Source organism: Gadus macrocephalus, chromosome 5 (assembly GCF_031168955.1).
Source record: "Gadus macrocephalus chromosome 5, ASM3116895v1".
In the NCBI taxonomy this organism is placed as follows: Eukaryota; Metazoa; Chordata; class Actinopteri; order Gadiformes; family Gadidae; genus Gadus; species Gadus macrocephalus.
The window spans coordinates 6,325,835-6,352,692 of NC_082386.1; the positions used below are offsets into that span (position 1 = coordinate 6,325,835).

General features: G+C 44.2%; 3 protein-coding genes across 3 annotated transcripts in view; 2 read left to right on the plus strand and 1 right to left on the minus strand.

The window, feature by feature from the left end:
- The first annotated feature begins 48 nt into the window (after nt 1-48).
- hhipl1 (HHIP-like 1) lies at nt 49-8,725 on the plus strand. Its single transcript, XM_060051861.1, has 9 exons — nt 49-650; nt 1,263-1,909; nt 2,221-2,364; nt 2,852-3,180; nt 3,770-3,896; nt 4,445-4,590; nt 4,996-5,077; nt 5,824-5,906; nt 7,519-8,725. The coding sequence occupies exons 1-9, from the start codon at nt 366-368 to the stop codon at nt 8,094-8,096; spliced, it is 2,421 nt and encodes an 806-aa protein (XP_059907844.1). The 5' UTR covers nt 49-365; the 3' UTR covers nt 8,097-8,725.
- A 2,678-nt stretch (nt 8,726-11,403) lies between these two features.
- On the minus strand, nt 11,404-15,961 carry brms1la (BRMS1 like transcriptional repressor a). The gene is made up of 9 exons (XM_060051882.1): nt 15,803-15,961; nt 14,759-14,924; nt 14,213-14,303; nt 13,904-14,031; nt 13,572-13,651; nt 13,029-13,125; nt 12,644-12,733; nt 12,343-12,407; nt 11,404-12,144 (listed from the first exon to the last, which is right to left on the minus strand). The coding sequence occupies exons 2-9, from the start codon at nt 14,898-14,900 to the stop codon at nt 12,046-12,048; spliced, it is 792 nt and encodes a 263-aa protein (XP_059907865.1). The 5' UTR covers nt 14,901-14,924; nt 15,803-15,961; the 3' UTR covers nt 11,404-12,045.
- A 119-nt stretch (nt 15,962-16,080) lies between these two features.
- The window catches only part of ralgapa1 (Ral GTPase activating protein catalytic subunit alpha 1), a 60,141-nt gene continuing 49,363 nt past the window's right edge, over nt 16,081-26,858 (plus strand). Inside the window, 12 exon segments of the mRNA XM_060051865.1 lie at nt 16,081-16,739; nt 19,506-19,616; nt 19,701-19,750; nt 20,345-20,402; nt 20,765-20,808; nt 21,394-21,571; nt 23,338-23,453; nt 23,849-23,987; nt 24,393-24,604; nt 24,931-25,308; nt 25,504-25,662; nt 26,691-26,759. Coding sequence (XP_059907848.1) covers nt 16,634-16,739; nt 19,506-19,616; nt 19,701-19,750; nt 20,345-20,402; nt 20,765-20,808; nt 21,394-21,571; nt 23,338-23,453; nt 23,849-23,987; nt 24,393-24,604; nt 24,931-25,308; nt 25,504-25,662; nt 26,691-26,759 — 1,620 coding nt within the window. The 5' untranslated portion in view covers nt 16,081-16,633.

Below are 26,858 nucleotides of genomic sequence, written 5' to 3' on the forward strand. Positions count from 1 at the left end.
AGAGGAGAGAGAGAGGGAGAGAGGATGACTTCATGCCCTGCACACAAACCCAGAAACGCAAACCCCGAACTGAGATCAGTGGCTGAAGCTGCACGGAGCTCGGTCTGCACGACGGTCTGTTCTAAAGGGATGGCAGCAGGGTAACTCGGGGACAGTGACGACATCCGCGATGAATCCCGAGTGCGATCTGAACGTCAAGCGGACTGCACAGGGGCAAAAAAAGTGAATGATTGGAGCCAGAGGAGCAAAGTGCACGCTGAGTTTGCACACAGGACAGTCGAGAGACGAAGCATTTTTTTCCGGAGAACTTCGGTTCCATGACATAGGCGGGCACAGCTCCGTGCGTTCTCCAGAACCGCACCATAATGCGGCAGTATTATGGTTATATCCGAGGGGGTTCCCCATTGATCATCTTATTTTTATTGACTTTACGCTGCACACCTGTAAGGTTGCATCCACAATGTTTGGATTTTAAACCTCCCTTTCGACCACAACAAGAGCTCCAGTTTTGCTCACCGTACAAGGAGTTTGGGTGCTGTAACTATGAGAAAGACCAAGACCTCCTGACCAAGTTCTACCGGATAATGGGAAACTTTGATTACCATGGCTACGCTAACTGCGCCAGCTACGTCCAGGAGTTGCTGTGCCAGGTAGGCATGCATGGGCAAAGGTCGTATCCCTGTCCACTGTGCACACCACGGTTATAGAAAGCATGTTCTCAGCTCTACACCAACAACAAGTGAATATTCAATATAATTGAGGCCATGCATTAAAGCTTATGCTTGTCCTTATTCCTCTCATGCCATGTCCCACCCCTACTGTAGTGTATATGTTTATATGTATTTGTATATACATGGTGGTATTTATATAATAATGAATGTTTAATTAAATATTAATAAAAGATAACTAAAAAATATTATTAGATAAATACGACAATATTATTAGATACATACGTAAATGGTAATTAGGAAGCTGATAACTCATTATGGATAAATAAATTAGGGAGAAGGGGTGAGATTAAATAAGTTTTCTTCTTCTCACTCCTTTTCGAACAGGTAAAGCAAGTGTTAGACAGTTTATTTTCATTTGTGGTTTTCATTGTGTGTAAATATTACTTTATTGTAACTGTCCACTTGTTTCATCATTTTATTTTATTGTTTATTATTGCTTTTTTTTTATTTACTTGTTTGAAATAAAAACATTTTCAATTCAATTCAATTCAGTACTCCTATTCTCCTTCCTATTCCAAAACTGGCCTTTAGGAATGTTCACCGTACGCTGCTCACCTCTTCGATGCCGAGGACGCCAGCACTCCCGTCCGCACCATCCCAGGGCTCTGCCCAGACTACTGCGCACAGTTCTGGAAGAAGTGCAGCTCCGCTCTCGAGTACCTCTCCGACGACCCACACCTGGCCAAAGTCAAGGCCGACCAGGCCCTGCTGTGCCAGTACCTGCAGCTGGGCGACGGGGACTACTGCTACCCGGACATCGTGAACAACCCCCAGCTCAGCCAGAACCTGGGCCGCGTGCTCTCGGACGGGGAGGGCTGCCTGCAGATGTGTCTGGAAGAGGTGGCCAACGGCCTGCGCAACCCGCTGGCCATGGTGCACGCCAACGACGGCACGCACCGCTTCTTTGTGGCCGAGCAGCTGGGCCTGGTGTGGGCTTACCTCCCCGACCGCTCCAGGCTGGAGGTGCCCTTCCTGAACATCACCAAGGCCGTGCTCACGTCCTCGTGGGAGGGGGACGAGAGGGGCTTCCTGGGCCTGACCTTTCACCCCAAGTACAGGTTCAACGGGAAGCTGTATGTGTACTACTCGGTGGAGGTGGGCTTCGACGAGAGGGTCCGCATCAGTGAGTTCCGCGTGTCGTCCCACGACATGAACCTGGTGGACCATGGCTCGGAGAGGTGTGTGGGGGGTTTTGTTTGGGGGACCCCGGTTTGTTTCATCTGACTGATTTCCCTTGCAGAATACAATTGTGTTAAAGCTGCAATCAACAGTAATGCCTCTGCCCGCTTGGTTTTGATTCAGTTCTGTCTGAGTAGAGTCTGGTCTTCATGTGTTTGTTTGACTGCTGGCTGTCGTAGAGCCAAATGCATGACATGGAACTCAATCCAACACAGTGTGGTCAGAACACCAGGGGTCGAGTCAACCTGCCGATAGCAGTTTTAGGTTCTCCAGTTTTGGTATTAAGTCATCTCCCCAAATATGTCCACAGAGTGCTGTTGGAGATCGACGAGCCCGCGTCCAATCACAATGGAGGACAGGTGCTGTTTGGGGATGACGGTTACCTCTACATATTCACAGGCGATGGGGGAATGGCCGGAGACCCCTTTGGGAAATATGGCAACTCACAGAACAAGTAGGAAGTCACTCCATCGCAGCTCTATAACGACGATAGAACCATCACAAAATGTCTTCCCAAGCAGAACCATCCTTCTTCCTTAATGGTTAACACTAGAACAATTAAAAGATATAGAAACTACACCAGTTACTTTTAATTGCACCCCCTATGAAGTTACATTCAAATCATTTTGAAAGTGGTAGCATAAATCAGAATTAATGAGTAATCGCAGACACAAATTATGGGGGCATAAATGTACAGAAAACATAGAAAAAATATGTCTCTGTATGTTGTGGTGGAAATTCTTTGAACTGTATTGACAAAGCAACCCTAAACCTTAAGAGTTTATTACAAAGTACCCAGTAAGAGTATTAAAATTGAAGATGTGAAAAACAAAAACAGTCAATCTTAATCAACCTACAAATGATTATGCATGTATTAGTCGGTGTCCAAAGTGTCTGAAGACATGTGATCCACACATTCCCATCGTTTGCTCTGCCAACAGGTCAGCACTGCTGGGCAAAGTGCTCCGCATCGACGTGGACGACAACGAGAGGGGTCCGCTGTACCGCATCCCCCCGGACAACCCCTTCGCCCGGCACCGGGACGCCCGGCCCGAGGTGTACGCGTACGGCGTCCGCAACATGTGGCGCTGCTCTGTGGACCGGGGCGACCCGCTCACCCGGCAGGGCAAAGGACGCATCTTCTGCGGAGACGTGGGCCAGAACAAGTTTGAGGAGGTCGACATCATCGAGAAGGGCCGCAACTACGGCTGGAGGGCCCGGGAGGGCTTCTCCTGCTACGACAAGAAGCTGTGCGCCAACAGCTCGCTAGGTGCGTGTGCGCTCGGTGTTTTTTCGGGTGTGCGATGCAATGCTGTCATGTAGGTGGGATCTTTCATGTGTGTGTCCAGAGATTTGTAACCGATACGCTATTGCATTTTTATTGTCGATGAGGATTTGCAGGTTTGTGCGTCGGCTCTTTTGTGTTATTTTCTGGGTATGAAACTAGAAACCTGAATACAATATAGTGTAGTGTGTGGTTCAGGTTGGTGTCCGAGCTCCAAGACTGCACGGTTCACTTGATATGTAAACACATTAACAATGATTGGACAATGGGTTGCAGTGGAAACAAAAACGGCCGCAGCTAAAGATGCAAAAAGGCACTTATTAATGTATTGTTTAGTTGTTGTTTCTATAATTTGTTTTCCCCACTAAGGCCGCCTGTTCATAAAATTCTAGAACGGCAAGAGAAAACTGACCAAACTGTCCAAATATATTAGTCTGTGTGAAAGCCTATAATATTTTTATCTAGACGTTATTTACAACGAATAAAGAAAATACAGATACATTAGCATATAAGAAGGACAACAACAACGTTTTAATAAAAAGGGTAATAGTACTTTCTCCTTGTGACTCCCCAGACGACGTTCTTCCTATTTATGCATATCCTCACAAGATGGGCAAGTCTGTCACTGGAGGCTACGTCTACCGCGGCTGTGAACACCCCAACCTGAACGGGATATACATGTTCGGGGATTTCATGAGTGGGTAAGGTTTCAATTATCTTTTTGTTTTTCTTTATTTTTTTAATGATATGAATCGCTTCAAAACTTTATTCAAAGCAGAGCTGCAGAAAAGCTATTCACTTTTTCAGGAAATCCACAACCCCACCCACAGGGCTCCCACAAGCTAGATGGGATATAGAGAGACAGTGACAGACTTAGAAATATGTAAATATTATGGTTGGACCGACCTCAATTCTTGGGTTGTATTATAATCATATTTATAAAAAAAAGAACACGCCTGCCAATACTGATGTCATTATTCAGCTGTTTAGTATATTGTTTTTGCCTTACTAGTGATCCAGCAATGTCCAACATCTGTCTAGGGTCTGTATTGCCCTTGTATAACACTTTATCACTGAAGCACAGACCGTCAGATTCCACTGATATGCCAGTGCAAATGTCTAGGGATTATACTTTCTTCCTTTCAAAAGTTTCTACATTGTCAGGGATGGATCTGAGCCTTCCCCGACACTGCATCCATGAGGTATGTTGCCATGACTCTGCGGACAACTGTGCTGTCCACCTCTGCAGGCGCTTGATGAGTCTGCAGGAGGACCAAAACACGGGCCACTGGAACTACCACGAGGTGTGCATGGGCATGGGCCTGACCTGCGCCTTCCCTGGACTCATCAACAACTACCACCAGTACATCATCTCCTTCGCCGAGGACGAAGCAGGTAGGTTTACCTCTGTTGTTCTGCAAAGAACGAGTGAACTTGGAGAGAATGGGTAGAATGAGCGGTGATTGGAAGGGACTTTTTCATTTAACGTTTTAAATTATTTGGAACACAAGGGATCCTATCTTTTCTCCCGCCCTAAAATACTATTGTATTCTTACTTTGTAGAAGTCATGTAATGTAATTTCATGCTACCTTGCGATTAGTTTTTGCATCCCCAGCGCTGCATTCTGAAACCAATAATTTTTTCTTACAGGTTGATGTGACCTCATAAAACCTCATAAATGAATAAGACTAGAAGAAACATGAATAGGAATTGCAGTTGTATTATGGTTGCCGTTATATTTTGTCATTGTCAAATCCTTTTCGCGAATGTTTGCTTGTTTTGTTTTTTTCTCGACCCAGGCGAGCTGTATTTCATGTCCACGGAAATCCCGAGTGCTACGGCACGTTCCGGTGTTGTGTATAAGGTTGTGGATCCCTCTAGGTATGTCTTTTTTTTCCAGTGGCACACTCCTATCTCCTAGTATCACGGTGTAAAGAACAGCAACCCATCTCTGCTTTGCTTAACGATTTCAGAGTAAACATCTGTTAATAATAACTAAGCTGGCCGTGTGAGTCACATGGCAACCGTTCGAAAAGAAGATTTGTTTTGCTTGTCTGTTTGGCTGGAGGTTTAAATTTGCACATTTTGGTCTCGTTTGTTATTAATTAAAGGTGTGATTTCATTGTGGAATCATTGCACATTTTCGGGAATGAGTTCAGTGTGTGTGCATGCAAGCTTGTGTGTCCGTATGTGGGGCATGTGTGCATAACATACGTGCAAGAAATGTGGCAAGCGAGACATGCAGCAGCCCTGGTAGTATAAATATCTTTCACCAACACTGAATTTGACAGCTCTCTCTCTCTCACTCTCTTTCTCCTTCTCTTTCTCTCTCTCTCTCTCTCTCTCTCTCTCTCTCTCTTTGCTTTTCTCACTCTCTCTGTTTGCAGAGCTTTTGAATTCAAGCTTCAGCCGCCAGCATTACCCTGTTCATGCCTCCTGATTTGTTTCCCAGCCATCATCCCTAATCCTAACTATTCATGCCCCTGGGTTAAAACAAACAAACGTCAAAGCAGGAGGACTTTATTTATGCATCCACTAGATGGAGTAGGAATATATTAGGCGTCTAGGTTTCTTCTGTTTTTAAACAAAGGTGGTCATTGTCCGTTTTTGTGTGTGTTTCTCTTCAGACGAGCTGCCCCGGGACAGTGCCACTACGACCCTCTTCCTGTCCGAGTCAAAAGCAAGCTTATCGAGTTCCAACCGCAGGAAAGTGAGTCCACACATATGATACGATCGGAGCCAATGACTATCCCCAGCCGCTCAACCAGTGGGGGGTTATATGCTCTACTTAACTACACAACAAATAGAATGGTGTATAGCTGGGTAGGCCGGCCCAGTCTGTTGACGAACAGCCGGTGACACAATTTCGGAAAAGTTTGCTGGAAGTTTACAGAGTAGGTTTATATTTTTCTAGGTAGGGTTCTCGATATTTATAGTGATTACCCAGCTTTATAGGACAGGGGTCAGGAACCAGCATGAGCAACATGCTGCTCTTTGGTCCCTCCCCTTTGGCTCCAATATGTCCAAAGAGATTTTTCATAAAAAATGTTAGCATTGTATATATATATGTCTTTATATATCTTTAAACATTACAAGAAAAATAACGAAATATTGTTTTATTTTAATCATCTTAAACAAAACATCTGAAATACCAATATTCAAAGCCTTCTCTCATAACAAACTTTCAAATCAAATAATGGCAGTGGTCGACAAGGTGAGCACACGCACACGCGCGCACACACACACACAGACACAGACACAGACACAGACACAGACACAGACACATGCACACACACACTGCATGGCGTTTCATGAGAACTTAGGAAAAAAGACTGGCGGAAAATCAAGAGGAAACCATGAGGACCGTTTGTAAATACACCGCTTTGGCAAGCTTAAGGAGGGAGGGGAGTGCTTTCCCAAGTCAAACCATTTTAGCATGTGGTGTGCTTTTCCCCCAGTGTTCTGTAGTAGTACAACATTTTTTGTCTTAATCTCCCCATATTGGCATAGTTATATATAGCTTTACATAGCTACACATTAATCCCATGCATAAAATACACAGTTAAACCCACAAAATAAAAATGTGTCATTATTTAGAAGAATAAAGCCTGTGTCTGAAATAGGCAAAATGGCATTAATAAGATATATTATTGATATTCTCTGTAATATATTGTCAGATCAAGGGGTTGTAATTGAAGCATAGACCTTTTTTTCTATAGAATGGAAACATTTTCTTATTTCTTAATATGTCTTTGGTACTCTAAAACTGCCTAAACATGGCCAAACTAGACACCACATAGCCTGCATTGATGTATAAGCAAGATGTCCAGCTTGACGTCCCACCCTTCATGGCTGGATGGTGCAGAGTGACTGCAGTAGAACTGGATTCCTCCTGACCAGCTTCATGTTTTCCAGGCTCAATTGTCATGACTAATTTGCAATCAATTTTCTCCTGAAAAAAATAACAATTATATCTATCTAAATAGTAAGAATTCATATTTATTGAAATAGCTCTTCTTCTGCTATATTTGAACTATTTAATTCTTCTTCTATGAAACGGTTGGGTATGACGGTTTGCCACCCTTGCTATAGGATCGAGGATGGCACTTTGCAGTGCAACTAATGACTAACTAAAATGACTGTGGCCTCAGGGCATAATGACCACTGACCAGGTTAAGAATTCGGTTTAAAAACATGGAAGAGTCTGAGTAGCTTATTGCAAGGAGAATCATTGGTGCTCATGGGAAATGCAGTCTTGTTTAGTGCAAGAAACCCTTCCCGTTCTTATCTTTGAGGCGCCTTCTTATCTCCTTGGCTTGCAGCCCTCACTGGCCTGGAGCTCCCGGGGCACAGCCAGGCTGAGCTCGACCCCACCGTGGACTGGCTCCAGGAGCTCATCGACGAACTGGGACAACCGGAGCTCACCACACCCCCCGCCGCCACCACCACGTCCACCCGCCCGCCAAGGCCCACCAAGCGGAAAGGCCGTCGCAGGAAGGCCAAGCATCGGGCGGCGGCGGCGGCGGCGGCAGCGGCGGTTCCCCCGCCCCCGGCCGACGGGGCGGTGAGGCTGGCGGGGGAGGGGCACGAGCTGGGCGACCGCGGCCGGGTGGAGATCTACGCCGGCGGCGAGTGGGGCACGGTGTGCGACGACCTGTGGACGGGCCGGAACGCCGAGGTGGTGTGCCGACAGCTGGGCTTCCGCGGCGCCCTGAAGGCGGCCAAGCACTCGGAGTTCGGCCAGGGCTGGAGCCTGCGCATACTGCTGGACGACGTGCAGTGCACCGGCACGGAGGCCAGTCTGCTGGACTGCAAGCACGCGGGGCTGGGGGCGCACAACTGTGACCACCACGAGGACGCGGGGGTGGTGTGTGGGAACTCGGTCGAATCGGGGGTGTAGAGGACGCTGAGAAACCATGACGTGTAGTTCTATGAAGCATGGGGGGGATAAGGTATTATGAATCTGTTGGGGAAGAATTGAAGGTACTATGGGGTGCAGTAGAGGCTAAGAATCTGTTTTGGGAGTGTAGCGTTTGAGGTGCCATGGAATGAGGTAGAGTAGAAGGTACGATCTAGTGTTAGTTGAGTATTAGGTACTATGGAGTATAGTAGAGTTTGAGGAACTATGGAGTGTAGTGTTTAAGGTACTACGGAGTGTAAGAGAGTATAAGGTAGACTTCCTGGTACTATGAATGTGTTGTGGAAGTGGAGAGTTTACGGTACTTTGTCTAAGTGTACCTTCAACTTATCTCCAATTTCGTTGCTCTAACAAAAACCTGTGCAATTTATTTTTTATTTTAGGCCTACTTCTATAATTGAGGTAGCCGTAAATTGGATTTTCACTGCAAAGATTGAAGATTATAACTTGTTCCATAAACCATTGCCATTGTGTCCCTTGAATGTAACATTCCATGATTATATTAATAGCATTGAATGTACAGTGTACAATAATTAATGTATGGGCAATGGTCAATTAACATTGTTGCAGCCAACCATTTCCACCTGTAATAAATATATGTCATCACTCTTCATGTACAGAGCTTTGAACTATTGCTCATTTTTCTCTCACTGGTCTATTGAATAATTTATTATTTATTCATTTGATGGCCTTTTGTAAGGAGGGACTACACGGACAGCATGGATGGTTTGAGTTGATGTATTAGGCTAGAGCTGGTTACGTTTACGCATTAGGTTAGAGATGGGGAAATGTAGATATTAAACTGGGGATGGTTAAGTTAAGGTATTAGCAGAGCTTAAACCTATTTTGTATTAGGTTAGATATTAGGTTGTATTCTTATTGTGCAGCTTAGGGATAAGGTTGAAAATGGTAACATAACGTAATGTATTAAAGCTATAACATCTTTGGATGTAAGTTACAGATGGTTAGGTTAAGGTATTAGGTTATAGGTGGTTACGTTTAGGCATTAGGTTACAGAATGTTACTTTTGGTTATCTGGTTGGAGATGGTTAGGTTTAGAAATTAGCTTACAGATAATAAATTGAGGTATTAGAGAAGGTTAGGTTCAGGTACTACAGATGGTTAAGTTGAGGCATTAGCTTAGAGATTGTCAGGTTTAAGTATGACAGATGATAGGTTGAGGTATTAGGTAAGAGAAGGTTAGGTTCAGGTACTACATAAGTTGAGGCATTATCTAAGAGATTGTCAGGTTTAAGTATGACAGATGATAGGTTGAGGTATTAGGTTAGAGAAGGTTAGGTTTAGGTACTACAGATGGTTAAGTTGAGGTATGAGGTTAGAGACTGTTAGCTTCAATTATTAAGATTGTTAGGTATTAGGTTGGTGATGGTTAGTTTAATGTACTAACCATCACCAACCTGACTTTGCCTGCTGTGTCTCTCTTATTGAATGGAATCAAATGGCTGAATTGAAAACAATTGCTTTGGCTTAATATGAATATTTTTCTATATTTAAAGATGACATTTAGACATATTTGTGAAGGTACACAAATGGGTTCCATCGCTCAGTACTAAGAGCACTGGTCTTGTAAACCTGGGGTCATGAGTTTGATCCTTGATGGGACCTGGTCATACATGGTTTTGTCCTATTTAGAGTAAATTATTAAGAATATGTTTGAAATAATGCATCTAGCCGTCGAGGAAAAGACAAAGCCATTCCTTATATTTTCCTCCTGACGAAACTGCCTTAATTCTGTTTAGTTTGCGTAGGATTATAGTCATTTGTATGCAAAACATCAAATCACAGGAACTGATGCCAAGCTACAACTCCAGAATGCCCAAACGATACAGCTTACTTGAGGCACTTAATTGAAGAATATTGAAAAAAATAATTCAATTATAGATTTCAAATACTTTGAAAGTAATTCAACATAAAAAAAACACATAACGACATATATCTTTATTGCAGTGATGATAAGGAAAAAAAGGCTAATTACGTATTACTAACACTTTTGGAAAGCTGTCTAAAAATGCCCGACCATGCTGAACCTGTGTGATGAATATTTGTGAGGTTTGGCAGTGTTTGTGTTTAACATAACGTTTTGTAGGCATACTCCTGCTCGTTTTCGTAAATGTTAATAATTTAAATAATTTAATTGGACAGGCACTTTAGGCAGTATGGGAAACTAATCTATGGCATATGAGATATAAACAAATGTCAACATATCAACATAAGATTTTATTAATGAGTTCACTCATGTCAGTATCATTAATTTGCATCTCTATTACCATACTGAAGCTTTATTTTTGACTCAATTCGAGAACACGAATTGAGTCAAATGACCATGGTTGATGGACTTCTAGACTAGAGCAATATGTGCTCTGCATAACCGCTAGGTGGCGTTGATGCTGCAGACGGCTGGTTGTGTGAGTTACGTGCAGCTGTTTTCCGATCATGTGTGTACCACGGTAGGCTTATATTATGATGGGTGGCCTGGAAGAATAAACTAACAATATGAAATAACCCATTCTCAGTATACGATTCCTTCCTTCAAGGAAGGCTTAAAAAAATAAAGAAACACTGCACACACGACTACATATATAGACAAATAGAATAAGGTTGTTAAAAGAACAAAGTATTTTAATTTCAAGACAAAGAAAGTACCAAAAGAAACAATTATCTTCCACTCAGTACTGCTGGCTAGTGAACAGCAGACATATAGCCTGCCTTGGGTTCCAACCGAAATCTAAAAAAACAAGTCAGCAGCAGAGCCGCTTTGTTGCCCTGTTCAGCAGACCTATATCGGAAGTACGCAGCTTTTCCTGAAACATATTTGTTTTAGGTAATTGCCCTGCACAGGTTGGTTAACTTCTTCTTCCTTGTTGTCCCTTAGGAAATGTTTCAGGAGAAGGTGAAGTAATCCAGCACATCGTATGCTGGCACATGTGACTAAACAATGCAACAGGACCCCTTCCTTGAGTTGAGTGAATGCGTTTTCTGGAAGTAAAATAGAAGTCAACGTCGCCAAGGATTTCAGAAAATCTGATCTGCTCTGAAACAAGTAAGTTATGGGAGCACTAGTCTTGCCATTTTTGGCAGCTTCACAGGGGAAGCCATGACAAAATCCAGAAGAAATATATTGTCTTTAACTAGTCAAGTTATATCTCGGAACCGAAAACCTTCTAACTAGAGACTCAGAATTGTCCTAGAGTCAGGCATTAGCTCAGAACCGTAAGGCAGTATTAACTGTAGTAGTAAATGTATTTCAGGGCAAGGAAATCCTGGCATCTTTCCCTTTGGAAATATATGAGGACACATATTTTTATTTTTTTCCAAAGGCGGCAAAGACAACATTCTCCATTTGTTCACCACACAAACAAATTAAACAAATAAAAACGGCATTCCTTAATTGACTTAATCAGTCAATCAGTATTCCTGCTATGCTTGGCTCAATACGTATATAAACTCGCCCAGCAAAAGTATAAAAACAAACACAAAGATAGAAATAAAATAAAACACAATTCTACAAACATAGTTTGGCACTTGTGGTCTTTGATCCAGAGCAGATTGGGTAATTGTCACTTGCCCCACTCATTTGTGTGTACGTGTGTGGATGTCATGCTCCATAGGTCCCAAGATTTCTGTATGGTTGCATTAACAGCAGCTTACCAACCCATAGCAGCGACAGGAAGGCTGTGGCACTTCGCCATGACACTGACCATCGTGGCTCCTTAAGACGTGTGTGTGTGTGTGTGTGTGTGTGTGTGTGTGTGTGTGTGTGTGTGTGTGTGTGTGTGTGTGTGTGTGTGTGTGTATACCCGTCTGATACGTGTATTATTTAAGCCCTAGGTCTGTGTGCTCTTACATGTTCTGTGCCGGTGTGCAAGAGTGTTGGACGAGGTTGTGTGTGTTTTGTGTGCATGAGAGAGCTTTAACAGTTGAGTATGGGTCTGTTTCTGTCCGTTCTGAAGGGGAACATGGAGCTCTCGGGCTCCGTCTTCCCTCGGTGAGGCGTCAGTGTGGCGACAGCCTGGAAGATAGCAAGACAAATGCAATCAAGCACTCACACGCACACAGACACCGACACTGACACCCACATTTTTCTTAAATATCCACAGACTGAGGCAAAAACACATTTGAAAATTGCTAATTTAGGCAAGGCAAGGCAAATTTATTTATAAAGCACTTTTTATACACGGGGGAGTTTAACATAAACACACATACAAACCTTTCTGATGGTAGTCCAGTCCTCCAAAATGTCCAAGTCAGGAAGCATGTAGACTATATATGGGCGTGGGCTTTGTTAGGGACAACAACCTATTCATAACTATATATAGTCACAACAATGGAATGTGTTATACCTGCATATTGGGAGTCCTACCTTATATTATATATATATTTAACATCAAGTCAACAACAACAATCACACATGGGTAAAATACAGCAGCAGGCTTGTGTGGAAAAGACAGAAAATGTCTATTTTTAGAACACACACATAGGCATGGTGTTTCTAAGTATTAGAAGGATATCTGAGACCACAGAAGGCCGTCTTCTCTTCTTGTCGGGGCTTAAAGCATCTCTCCTTTTCCTCCGGCCCGAGATCTCATCACTCCACAGCTCTGGAGAGGTCAAAATGAATGCACAAATATCTAGTGCCAATAACTAAACATAGTCATTTTATATTCAATTGCATTTTAATTCATGCTATATGAGGAATTGCTTCTTCTTCGTATTAGTATTTTCCTTGATTTCCCATTAGGGGTTGATTAAGTATAATAAAGTGTGTGTGTGTGTGTGTGTGTGTGTGTGTGTGTGTGTGTGTGTGTGTGTGTGTGTGTGTGTGTGTGTGTGTGTGTGTGTGTGTGTGTGTGTGTGTGTGTGTGTGTGTGTGTGTGTGTGTGTGTGTGTGTGTACCTGATGTGATGTCTATGCTGTGTTTGTCCTCCTCGAGCCTCCTGATCTTCTCCTCCAGTTCACTTTGCACCGAGTCAAAGAGCAGCAACTTCTCGCTCTGTTTAAACACACACACACACACACACACACACACACACACACACACACACACACACACACACACACACACACACACACACACACACACACACACACACACACACACACACACACACACACACACACACACACTATGAGATCTGCCAGTTTGATAATGGAGACCACACACTTTAATGAATGATTTTTACGATGAAGATATTGTAACTCATTACATTGTATTAATGAAAGTGTATATGAAAGCTAGGATAGGCAATTTATTTTAGAAGATTTTTTGTCAACAAGAGGATTGCTATAGAAAAAATAAAAGGATTGTTATTTTTATTATCACTCTTATTTTTCTTAGTCATGAATATGTACTGGCTGGTGATCCAAGACAGAAGACAATTAAGAAGAGATAAAAGCAGTGTTCAAATGTGTGCGTGTGCGCGTGTGTGTGTGTCTCACCTCCCAGTGCTGAAACGCTGCTTGGATCTCGCACTCGTATTTGTTCTTGACAGATTCCAGGCACAGCTCCCTGTAGACACCTGAAAAAAGGACAGAGTGAGCGAAACAAAGACAGAAAGAGAGGAAGATGGAATGCAAATTGAGCCTATGCTGTGTCAAATGATTTGCCTTGATTGTGTTGCCTTGATTTTCCATGTTGTTTCCGTTTCTCTGTGTGTGTGTGTGTGTGTGTGTGTGTGTGTGTGTGTGTGTGTGTGTGTGTGTGTGTGTGTGTGTGTGTGTGTGTGTGTGTGTGTGTGTGTGTGTGTGTGTGTGTGTGTGTGTGTGTTTACCTGCCACTTTGGTGCGGACCTGCATGCTCTCCAGCAGGCCTGCCAGGGGGTCGAGGTAGTCTACTGCCCGGCCAGCCTCCACCTCCGAAAGCTTACAGTTTACCTGGCTCACCCGCTCACGGTACAGCCTACACACAAGCACGCACGCACAGGCACAAACACACACATACTCATGTCATCCTGCCTTCCAGGTATAGATGCATTCAATATATACAGTAATATGAACAGTATGATGGGCTGACCGACTTGGGGGTGGTGCGAGGTTGATTCACAGAACTATAACAACAAGTCTAGTGTCTGGGGTCTTACTGGTCTTTGAGGTCGGTGAACTGCTTCTCTAGGTTGGTCATTTCATCCAGACACTCCATCCTCCTCCTCTCGCAGTCCTCTTCATCCATTTCTGATACAGAAAAACAAGCAAGAAATGAACACACCCACAGTGCTGTTTGCATCCTCTCACTATCCAATGATGTACTTTTCAATGAATAGCATTAGTGGCTTAAGTGATCGCCAATAACATAAATAATAACCCAAACAAGTATAGGCTATATGTAATAATAAACGCTGATTTCTTCAAGAAGGTGATGCAAGACCACTCGTTTCACGTCGCAGTATTAATTGTAGTAGTAAATGTATTTCAGGGCAAGGAAATCCTGGCATCTTTCACTTTGGAAATATATGAGGACACATATTTTTATTTTTTATGTAATAATAGGCTATATGTAATAATAAACGCTGATTTCTTCAAGAAGGTGATGCAAGACCACTCGTTTCACGTCGCCCGCAAATGTAGCAATCAGAATCAAATAGTCAACTAAGCCGACTAATTTAGAGGTAATAATAACCCAGACTCACCGGAACTGTCGCCATCCTCCTCTGACACAGAGGAGGTGTCAGAATCCTCCTCCTCAGAGGTGGAGGCATCCTGCTCGTGGTCCTCAACGTCCATCTCCTCCACCATGTTCTCCTTCTTGTCTCGGTCCCGGTGCACTGGCATGGTGACAGCGGAATAGACTCTGGACTGCAGAACGGGGGAAGCACCAAGGAGTGTTGTTAACATTAGCGAGACAATTTTTAGACGTAGCCTACTGCTCTGGTGTTGAATGTATGACACATATGGGCCTAATAAGGAGATAAACGTGTTACCCTGCTTGTATTATTGTTACTATATCAGAACAAAACGGAATCAAAACAGATTTATGGATTTATGGAGGGAACATTAAGCAAGGTTTTTTTAGCAATGCATTGTATAAGTGTTTGTTTGAGAAGACACACAATTTAATCACGTTATACTTAAGCCTTATTACATTTGTTATACATCACCCAGCATCTATTAAAATTAACCCAGGGTGAATCGGGTTAGTTTTTCTTCCTTTGTGATGTTAAGGTTAAAACTGAAATCCCTTATCAAACATAATCATCGATTGTTGTTGCACAATGATCTAGCATTAGCGAATTTGAAAAAATAATAGATAAACCTATTATAATCATGAAGCACAACATGCAATGTTGAATTGAGACGTAGAGGTAACAGAGTAAGCTCAACTACAACATAAGTATAAATATAATGGGAGCACAAATCTCCCATTAGCACAAATCTCCCATCTCAATTAACGTTATTACAGACAATCTAAAACTCCTTTATGCATATCATTCATGGGATCTTCTAACGTTAGGTTATTCATTGAAATACGTTAAAATTGTTTTTTCATTTTTGTTTCAAGTTTGTCGATGTATTGCAATATATAACATGTTTTCGTATTTCTGTCATGTTTTTATAGTTGCATACACAAAACAGATAACTAAATATATAAATAAACAAGACAATACGATCACTATTATACTCTGAAGATAAATAACCGTTTCAAGAGATTGCTCTTAAGGCGTCTTGCGACTTACATGTTGCGTTGAACGATCGTTGAAGTTTAGGGAAGCATAAACAATATTCCTTTGAATTAGATTGAACAAATAGGTTTCAAAACCACTCGTGTAGCAAGCTGTGCTAAAAGGCTAAAAACAAATCTCCACAGAGCTTGGATATGTTACTGGTAGTTGTAGTTTTTGGAGCAGCGAGTCTAGACGTTGTGAATCGGTTCTAACACAAAATAAACTACTCTACCCAGACACCCACAATACCGCTAGAACTGGAGCAGAAAACCGAGCGATCGATCAAAATGCATGAAGCCCATGTAAGATGAAAATGCTATTTTAAACCTCTATGTTGTATGACGACTTTGGACTATGCTTAACACGCTTCAGTCCACACAAATCATAAAATTGTGCATTATTTGTATGATTATTATTTATTATTATTAAGTGACGTTTGTTTTTTCTGTCATCCATTGATTTGTTTTCTCTCCTCCGCCATGATGTTACATGGTATGGGCTGGACAGCTAACTAGCTCCTTTAGCCTGCTGGGTGCTTGTGTTTGGGAAGGGAGGTGGTGCAATGGGGAGATGCTTTGCGCCGCTAAGCTTTACATAGCATTTGCCTCCAACAGAAGGCACCTTCACCAACGAGCTGTATCCTCTGGTGAACCGCTCGTTGTCCTCGAGGGCTGCTGATTGACAGCACAACGATATTTTAACGGTGGCCGAAGGACAGTGCTTCGTAACAATTTAAAGATTAACGCTCGCTGAAGTAAGCTGCCAGGCTAGTTCGGAGCTAGCCCCTCCTTGCTCTCTCTCTCTGTACAGTACCATCAGATTTCTCAGTCTCCTGCTGTAGGAATGTTCTCTAAAAAGCCTCATGGAGACGTCAAGAAATCAACACAGAAAGTGTTGGACCCTAAAAAGGATGTACTGACGAGACTCAAACATCTGAGGATAGTCATCGGTAAGTTTGACTTATGGCTTACTGGCTTGCGGGTAGAATGTTTGTTATTATGAGTATAGTCATCTATAACGTTGGGGCCAAGAAGTGTGACAAGCTGTGGCAATGCAGCCCTGATTTGCCTTGAGGCCTGTGTGTTTGTGAAGCGTTTTATTATGAATGTTGCATTTTTAGGCTTACGTCAGGTCTACCAGCACTTATTACAAGATCTATGTGAACTGTCAAGCCATATGCATGTATTATCTAACCTTTATACATCTTTCTGACACACACACACACACACACACACACACACACACACACACACACACACACACACACACACAATGACCAGAAAGGGAAACGGCTACTGTTTCCTGTGTTGTACAGTAGCAACATTTGTGGGAGAGAGTGGGAGATGGACTACAGACAGGAGAGGGTGTGTCGCGGCTGTGTTTTCCATAGGGAATGTCAAGCCTTGATGATAATCACGGTTCCCTACTCGACTCGCTTAAAGTCATATAGTGATTTTATTGATATATTTTTGCTTGTCGGACTACAGTGACAACGGCATATGTACTTTTCACAGTTATAGCCGTTTCCATGAATGTAGAGTAGGCCTACATTATTCTTGATGACGATAGTTGGTTTGTTATGGCCTGACTTCAATTGCTTTGCATTTCTAGAGCACTTCTAACTTTTGTAAGACATTAGTGAATCTCCAAATGACCCATGACATCAACAAGTAATGACATAGGGAGTTTTGTGTAATCTATTTGTCTATCTGTGCGTCTGTTGGCTAAAGGTCTAGCTCTTGCTATTTTGCTATATGCATAATTTACAAAGATGTGTGATGTCTCTCAGATCCATTGCATCTGCGTTGCAGACCTTTTCCTGATTATGTTTTTCCATCTCCATTGGTAGAAGGACAACTACTTTATACACATGTAATGGGAAGGGTAATGTGTTTGTGTGTCTCATTTATGGGAACAGGTTAATGACTCTAGCTGTAGCTCAAGCTACTTTTCTCTTGTAGTCTCTCCATACATTTTCCTTTCAGTCAATTAATATAATCATAATGAAATAATTACAGTGTAGAGTAGGTTAATGCTCCTTTTATTCACAGTAATAATCGCTTATGTGTGGCACATGTTTCCAGAGATTAGGCTATAGAAGTGAAGTGGCCACATCACCATGCTTGTTATGTAGTACTCTGTGTATGTATAGATAAACATCTGCCCCCCAATAATATGGATGGATTTGTCTCTATACATCATATATGGAGAACACTACGTAAATGACATTCCTCTGAATGCAATGGTGACACCGCCCAATGTAGAATCTTCCTAAAACGTTTTTAGGAGTGAAAGATGATCCACATGCCCTCAGATAGAAAGATGGCTAGACCACTTGGACTATACAAGGGGTGCTACTATGGAACAGAACACAGGCGACTTCTGTGTGAGTGTTTATACTTGTGTTCATCTGCAAGTCAGTGTACGACTGGGTGCATGCATGTCTGGCAAATTTCAGCCTTCAGTTTTCATATAAACAAACCCAGATATAGACCGCTATCAACTGGAACATTTCTCTGGGTGTCTGTGTGTGTAAACTTCCCCCTGTAACTGTGTTTGTACGTGCATTTGCATGCCCAAAGTATTGCTATGTTGCTTTGTGTGTGCATAAATACTTTGGTGCACTCATAGTGTAGTTCACATGGCCTCCCTTCAGGGTTGATAATAGTCGTCAGGCACAGTGTTCAATGGCTCCTTCCTGAATAATTATTCCTAGAATGCCACGTGCCTCATTGTCAACACCAGCATTACAACTTCAGACAGATCTGCTCCAGGTGTATTCCATAGGGGAAGGCATGAAGGGAGGGTTCAGGAATCTAGCCAAATCTCTATGGATAGACCTCAGAGGAATGTACTCCCTCCCCCCCTAGTCTAAAACCTGCTTATCTAGGGAAAAGGTCTGGCCACTTAATAAGACATAAGGTTGGGGTTGTCCATTATGTTGATAAGTCAATTTAATGAATGATGTCTGTGTCTCTGGAAGGAGTCTTGTCTAACGCCTATCTCATGTGTGCATTGCCCATAATCAATAGTGAAAGTTAAAGGATAACATTGGGATTTTTTCCCACAATATTGGGAAAAAAAACCAATATGTTTTGGCCCCGAAGTGATTAAAACAACCTATTTTAACATTAGTCCAGTGCTGACTTTGTACGCTTCAGCCTTTAGCCACGAAACGGGCTGCAATGTTCTCCCGAGGGGCAATGGTGCAGAGTTTATGTACGTCCTCTGAAATTTGTGCTTACTTTTGCAACCGACAAGCTCAGATTGTTGTTTTTAGTGTCTGACAATATTATGTAAAGGATCCCTATAGAGAAATAAAACATTCTTACAAAGAAGTCTTGCTCAAAAAAGTTAGTGACAAAAAAGTTTTCCTCTAGGGATCCTCTCCTTAATGTTGGCAGACACTAACAATAGCAATCGGAGCCTGTCAGTGGAAAAAACAAGCACTTTAAGAGGACGGGATGTCAACTCTATTCAACACTTATCCTCCTTTTCTGTCTCTCTCTCTCCCCTATTGGTCTCTCGCCCTTCCTGCCTCTGTTCTCATGTAGAGTTACAAAAAAGTTTTTAGTTTGCCAGAGTTGTCATATTATGTGAATGCATTGAATGGGCATCTTTGTGGGACGGTGGGATCCATGCTGTAGATTGGCCAAAGCCTATTATTCAGGATGCAACTGTGAAGCTTGACTCTTATTTTATGTCTCACCTTTAGAGAACGCAGAGTCATCGGAGCTGAAGCAGTTCTTTGATCAGAACTACTCGCACATCTACTATGTCTTCTTTGAGAACTTTGTCACCATCGAGGTCGGCCTCAGACAAAAAGGTAGGATCTCGTTTGCCCTCAGCTAAGAACGGAAACCACAGTGCACGCTACTGATAGAAATAAAGATGTTTCCTTTTGTTTCAGGACACAAGTCTCAGAGGGAGGAGCTGGATTCCATACTCTTCATCTTTGAGGTAAATAAGGAAATAAAGAGGAAAATATGTGCCAAGAAGCAATAAGGGAACCTTTAGTTTGAGGATTTCTCTTTTAAGGTGATGGGCAAATATCAATCTATTTTCTTAATTTATTTAACCAGATTTGCCTCATTAAGATAAGAATATATGTTTTTCAAGAGCAACCTGTCCTGATGAGCAGAATGTTGAGAATGGAAGCAATGGCAATGATATAGCTTGAGTCTGCAGATTGAATCTGTTGCAAATCCTGCTCATTGGTTCTGAAGGCTATCTCTTCAGACTTCAGCTGATAGACCAATCATTTCACATTAGAGTTTTCTTTTCAGCTGTGAATAAAATAACTGGTTTGAATGTGTGTTCATCTGGATGCATGTTTTGCTGACATCTGAAGCCACGAAATTTAAAAGTACTCAATTAGACACAGGATATATATATATCAATGTTTGTGGTTGAAATGTGTTTGATGGTACACACAAAATCGTCCTCACAATTAAGTTGTGTAGCTATTGTCAATATTTCCCATTGAGTGTGTTTACTTGGTAATCCATACATTTGACATTTTAAGGTTTTAATGTAATTCTTTTTTGTCCCTAGAAAATCCTCCAGCTCCTACCGGAGAGAATTCAGAGCAGATGGCAGTTCCACAGCATTGGTAACGCACACACACGCATGCACGTGCACACACACACACGCACACACACACACACACACAACCCCCCCAATATCTCTCGAGGACACGTGAACTAGTCAATCTCCGTCTCACATCTGGTTGTGGCGGATAAGGCCCAGTGATCACAGTGCATGGATCAGGTTTGGGTGGTTTCCTAGGTACACAGCACAAGGTGCACAGCTTGCAGAAAAGCCCAAGCTAAAATCTAACATACAGCATACAGGTGTAACCCCCAGGTCTACTGTACTCCCGCTCGCTGAAGTACACACGCACACTTGCACTCACAACCACAAAGCAACCCAGCTGGCTACGGCCAGAATAACATGGCTTCTGTTCTCCCTCAGGGCTCATCCTCAAGAAGCTGCTGCACACAGGAAACTCCCTCAAGGTAAAGATATGGTGGGCCATCACTCTCCAGTAGGGATGTAATAGTGCCCAAATATCACGCTTCGTAACGTATCTCGGTTTTCAATTTACTGTTTGGTAAATTTTTCGGTACCGTCAGTGAAAACATTAACGTATAACAGGACATTTCTCATCGTTTATAACGATCGTTTGTCCACACCAAGGTTGTAATTCTTTTTATCAATGAAATTATGAATTTAAATAAAATGTACAGTACGTACAAAGACGATGCTGGTGCAAATGACTAAAGGACGGGCTGCAGGACGGGTTGAGCGCTTGGTGTGCTCGGTCCGTCACAAACGAGTGCACCGTTACACCCCTCCTCTCCATAGTAGTCGGTCTCCTCTCCTGTCCCATCACTCTCTCCCCTATCTGCTCAGCTGATAGGGGACTCTCCCCCTCTCCCCCTCTCCCCCTCTCCCCCTCTCCCCTTCTCCCCTTCTCCCCTTCTTCCTCTTTCTTCACTCGTAATCCGGTGTTCTCCGTGCGTGGCCCGCTGCTGTAGACAGAGCCCTTGCTTGGGCGTGCGGCCGCTCTGACAGCCTGTGTCTCTCCGTCCCCCGGGCAGATCCGTCGCGAGGGCGTGCGCCTGTTCCTGCTGTGGATGCAGGCGCTGCAGAGCCACGCGGAGCGGGAGCAGCTCTGCATGTTCGCCTGTCTGATCCCGGGGTTCCCCGCGCCGCTGTGCCACGGCACCCCCCGCACGCTGGACACCCTGATCAACCCGCCGCTCAACCTCACGGAGAGTTAGTGACGCACGCACACACACACACACACACACACACAGACACACGCTGGACACCCTGATCAACCCGCCGCTCAACCTCACAGAGAGTTAGTGACGCACGCACACACACACACACACACACACACACACACACACACACACACACACACACACACACACACACACACACACACACACACACAGACACACGCTGGACACCCTGATCAACCCGCCGCTCAACCTCACGGAGAGTTAGTCACGCACGCACGCACACACACACACACACACAGACACACGCTGGACACCCTGATCAACCCGCCGCTCAACCTCACAGAGAGTTAGTGACGCACGCACACACACACACACACACACACACACACACACACACACACACACACACACACACACACACACACACACACACACACACACACACACACACACACACACACACACACACACACACACACAGACACACGCTGGACACCCTGATCAACCCGCCGCTCAACCTCACAGAGAGTTAGTGACGCACGCACGCACACACACACACACACACACACACACACAGACACACACCCTGGACACCCTGATCAACCTCACAGAGAGTTAGTGACGCACGCAAGCACACACGCACACACACAGACACACCCTGGACACCCTGATCAACCCGCCGCTCAACCTCACAGAGTTAGACACACACACACACACACACACACACACACACACACACACACACACACACACACACACACACACACACACACACACACACACACACACACACACACACACACACACACACACACACACACACAGACAGAGACAGACACACCCTGGACACCCTGATCAACCCGCCGCTCAACCTCACAGAGTTAGACACACACACACACACACACACACACACACACACACACACACACACACACACACACACACACACACACACACACACACACACACACACACACACACACACACACACACACACACACAGAGACAGACACACCCTGGACACCCTGATCAACCCGCCGCTCAACCTCACAGAGAGTTAGTCACGCACACACACACACACACACAGAGACAGACACACCCTGGACACCCTGATCAACCCGCCGCTCAACCTCACAGAGAGTTAGTCACGCACGCACACACACAGACACACACAGACAGACACACCCTGGACACCCTTATCAACCCGCCCGTCATGCACACACACACAGACACACACACGCACAAGCACAGCACAACACGCACAAGCGCACACACACACACTCACACTCACACTCTTTAACACACACGCGTACCAAAAAACAGACACAGGTTCCAAGATGAAGCACAGCCAATGGCGGACAGGTTTGAATATTTAGCAATTTCAGGTTCAATTTTGCTTGGCCGATTCTTTGACCTCGGGCAAGTATAAAAAGACACAACTCTCAAAAGTGGATTTTGGACCCGGAACAAACACATCTGAGCTGGAACACACAAGCAAAAAATTATTTTGCATTTATTTATTTTATTTTTAAACATTCCCTTGATGTGTCTGTGGTTTTGAATATATGTGAGCAAGGGACTGTTTGTTTGTAGTGGTTGAAATGGTAATAAGATCTGGCCGGGATGGAAAAAGTATTTCCATGATGTATAGGAAAGTATGAAATGGAAATGAATGTCATGACACAGTTTCATGTTGTACAATCATGAACTAAGGACTACTTTCAACATCACACCCAGTATAAAATAGACTGATGTGATGTATTAAATGCACAATTTATTTCCTATCCTCCACAGCTCAGGTGACTCCAGAGGAGATCACCCCATTGGTCCCTCCTCAGTCAGGGGACAAGAACCAGGAAGACCTCACTGCCTATTTCCTGGAAGCATTGCTCAAATACATGGTAAACCAGGTATTACCAGTATCCCTTACTAACACTACTTACACATGCAAGATAATGACTGTCCAATCCTTCACTAATACTACTACATTTTTGAATCCATATACTCTTTTATTGCTAAACGTATGCTAAATCATGAGTACTTTTCACTACTATTAGTGCCCTCCCTACTCTCTACATGCTGGGTTTTCTGCCTGTTTCTCCCTTTGCCTGTGGCTTTGCCTCCCTCTCTTTCTCACAGTCTCACACACGCCCCTCTCCTATTAGTCATTCTTCCCAAAACAAAGGCCCTCTTCTCTGCCCGTCACCATACTGCACTAAAGAAATCCTGTTTTAATAACACAAGCGTCTCTCTGTGTATGTCTCTACTTATGTTGGTGTGTGTTTGTGCACGTGTGTCCACCAAGGCCAAGTCTCTGGAATGGCGCTGCAAAGAGAACCACGAGCGTGGCTTCAACTTCCTCTTTGACCACTTCAGGAAGTTCTACCTGCCCCACATCTTTCCCAACTTCTCCATGGAAACCAGCCTCTACCAACCCATATTGGGTTAGTGTGGCTCGCATTATAGCAATGGCTAAATGTCAACGATCAGCTTGAAGAAACACATGCCAATCTTATGAGGGATGATCGATGATACACGTATGGTGTACTGGTATTTGTTTTGCAGCCCGGTATTCGCATTATCCTTGCTGCAACCTTTAACTGAGTAACTAGTAAATGGTCCACTTTCCTCTGGCTATAACCTCCTCTGGCACCCTTGCAGTTTAATTATGTATATTACATTGCAAATGCTGCACAAAACATGTTTACATGAATATATGACCTTTTTACCTTTTTGTTCAATGCGTATATATGTGTATTTTCTCTTCCTGATCGAAGAAACACCCCTTGCGGAGTTGTACTCTCTGCAAACAACATGTCTGATTGTAATCCTGTGGTGTGACGCTGTAGACGTGCCCCCCATGCGGCCCAAGCCCTACTACAGCATGGTGCGCAGGGAGCCCGATACCGGCAGCGAGCCCCTCTACTGCACCAAGGAGAGCTTCCTGCAGGCACGGGTCATCTTCATCCGCTGGCTGGTGTCCTTCTGGCTGGAGCCGCGCACAAACGCCTTGACCATCATCCCCGGCACCGAGGGCGAGATCATCCCCAAGAACATCCAGGTTAGACCCCCTTCCTCACACACACACACACACACACACACACACACACACACACACACACACACACACACACACACACACACACACACACACACACACACACACACGTGGGGGATTCCACGTTTTGCAGGGAAACCACAGGTGTGAACACCTGTGGGGGATAAGCAAATCTGATCGTGTTGAAACTACGGTATCCTGTCTCTGTCTCCTTCCACTCTGTGTGGTATCCTGGTATCCTGTCTGTCTCCGTCCACTCTGTGACTCCCCGTCCCCGCGGCCCGCTCCTCTTTGTTGACCCTCTGGTCGTTCTGCTCTCCCCCGTCCAGAGAGCGGCCGCGGGCCTCGCCGCTCGCGCCGCCGGCCTCTCGGACGACGGCCTGGCCGGGCTGCGGTCCGACAACCACCTCGACGGCACCGGCTCCGCGGGCTCCGGCGGACTGGGAGGGGGCGGCGGCGGCGGCATCGGCGGCGCGCTGGGCGGCAATTGCGGCGGTCTGGGCGGCGGCAGCGGCGGGCTCTCGGGGGGCTTCGGGCGGGAGGGCGAGCAGAGCCACTCCAACACGTCCACGCTGACGGAGCGCGAGCCCAGCTCGTCCTCGCTGTGCTCCATGGACGAGGAGCAGCTGACGGACATGGAGGTGGTGCGCCGGGTGCTCACCAGCAACAGGACCAACGTCAACTTCATCACCGAGATCTTCAGACAGGTCCGGCACTGAGACTGCTCTCTGCTTTTATAGGGGCGTGTGGTTAATGTATGGCAAAATGTAACGGTCAGCCTGGCTCTATTTCACTGCAGAGGAAGTTTCATAATGGTGAAACAATGTGTTCTTGTTTTTAGCGTTTTAAGGGACTTTTAGTGACATTTTGTCTGACGCGTTTGTGCGTTGTGCTCGCGACAGGCCTTTCTCCTGCCCATGTGCGAGGCGGCCGCCATGCGTAAGGTGGTGCGCGTGTACCAGGAGTGGATCGCCATGGAGGACAAGCCGGTGTTCATGAAGGAGCCGGACCACGGCCCCTACCCCGCCACCAACAGCCTGGACCGGGAGCACGACGACCAGGTGAGGACCGCAGCTCCACCAGCCGCACACGGCGGCCAAAAGAAACACATTCATCTAATCGCCACAACGGTTTCTACAGAAGCGTGTAATTGTTGTTATTATGACGGGAAACGTTTCACTATATAAGTCATCAAGTTCTAATATGGTCAATTGTTCTAACGTGTTCTAGCGTCTAACGTGTGGTCATATTGTTCTAACGTGATAAGATGTAGGGCGTTATAACCTCAAAATATCTTGTTCTAACATTAAACCTGTAGTGGCAGTAATGCGCTTCTGTATGTTAAAATGGAAACAACTAAATCTTCTCATTCAGCTAAGTTCTGGGGCGCTATGGATTTCTACTTTCCGCAGGGAAAATGGAATGCATCTCTGTTTGGCGGTTTATTATATCCTACCGTATGGCCGACTAAGCAATGAAGGCCTTGCCTTGTGTAATCCGTCAAACAAATGACATGCAGCCACTCTGTCTGGGGCATAATAACCTCTAGTAGTGCTAATAGGGTACATAGTGTGACTTATCGTTGTGATGGTAACTGATATATGACTTGACGTACTGCATAGATACATCTTTGAAATGCAAGATGCAGTGTAGAGATTAAACTAATGTGATCTTAGATCTGACAGATTTCAACCCGTGACTGATTTTATTTTTCGGCCTTCAACTGCATGGGCATTACCACACAAGAGAAGTGTGTTCGCTATAAGCAATTAAGTCATTCAAATGTAACTCCCAACTCTTCACTTTATGAATGTCTTATTTTGTCTGTGTACTGTGGGTGTATAAATGAAATTAAAACGGTAAATAATTCATAATAATCTGACACAAGTATGGACTGTCCCTCCCGCTTGAGGCTGAATTGACGAGCAGCTACATTTTTGTTCTTGATCATAGTTTAGCAGACCGTCCATAATGATTGGTGTAACTTTCCCCTGCAAAAAATATGATTGCAATTAGATTTATTTTTATGAATCAAATGAACCTGTTTCTCACACTGTTTTTTTTTTTTTGTGTTTTTTCTCTACTTTAGTCTAACAAACTCATTGACAATGAGATGCTCGAGTACAGTATCCATGCTGGGGTCCAAACCACACTTCAGGTAACACACACACACACACACACACACACACACACACACACACACACACACACACACACACACACACACACACACACCAGACTGAACCGTTACTCACCT

Bases quoted from the DNA above. Each gene is read 5' to 3' on its own strand.
- hhipl1 (XM_060051861.1), top strand. From the start codon at position 366: ATGCGGCAGTATTATGGTTATATCCGAGGGGGTTCCCCATTGATCATC. The intron at 3,181-3,769 runs GTGCGTGTGCGC...GTGACTCCCCAG, and splicing joins GTGCGCCAACAGCTCGCTAG to ACGACGTTCTTCCTATTTAT. The intron at 5,907-7,518 runs GTGAGTCCACAC...CTTGGCTTGCAG, and splicing joins CGAGTTCCAACCGCAGGAAA to CCCTCACTGGCCTGGAGCTC.
- brms1la (XM_060051882.1), bottom strand. From the start codon at position 14,900: ATGCCAGTGCACCGGGACCGAGACAAGAAGGAGAACATGGTGGAGGAG. The intron at 13,126-13,571 runs GTGAGACACACA...GTGTTTAAACAG, and splicing joins CAGCGTTTCAGCACTGGGAG to AGCGAGAAGTTGCTGCTCTT. The intron at 12,145-12,342 runs GTTTGTATGTGT...GCTATCTTCCAG, and splicing joins ACTGGACTACCATCAGAAAG to GCTGTCGCCACACTGACGCC.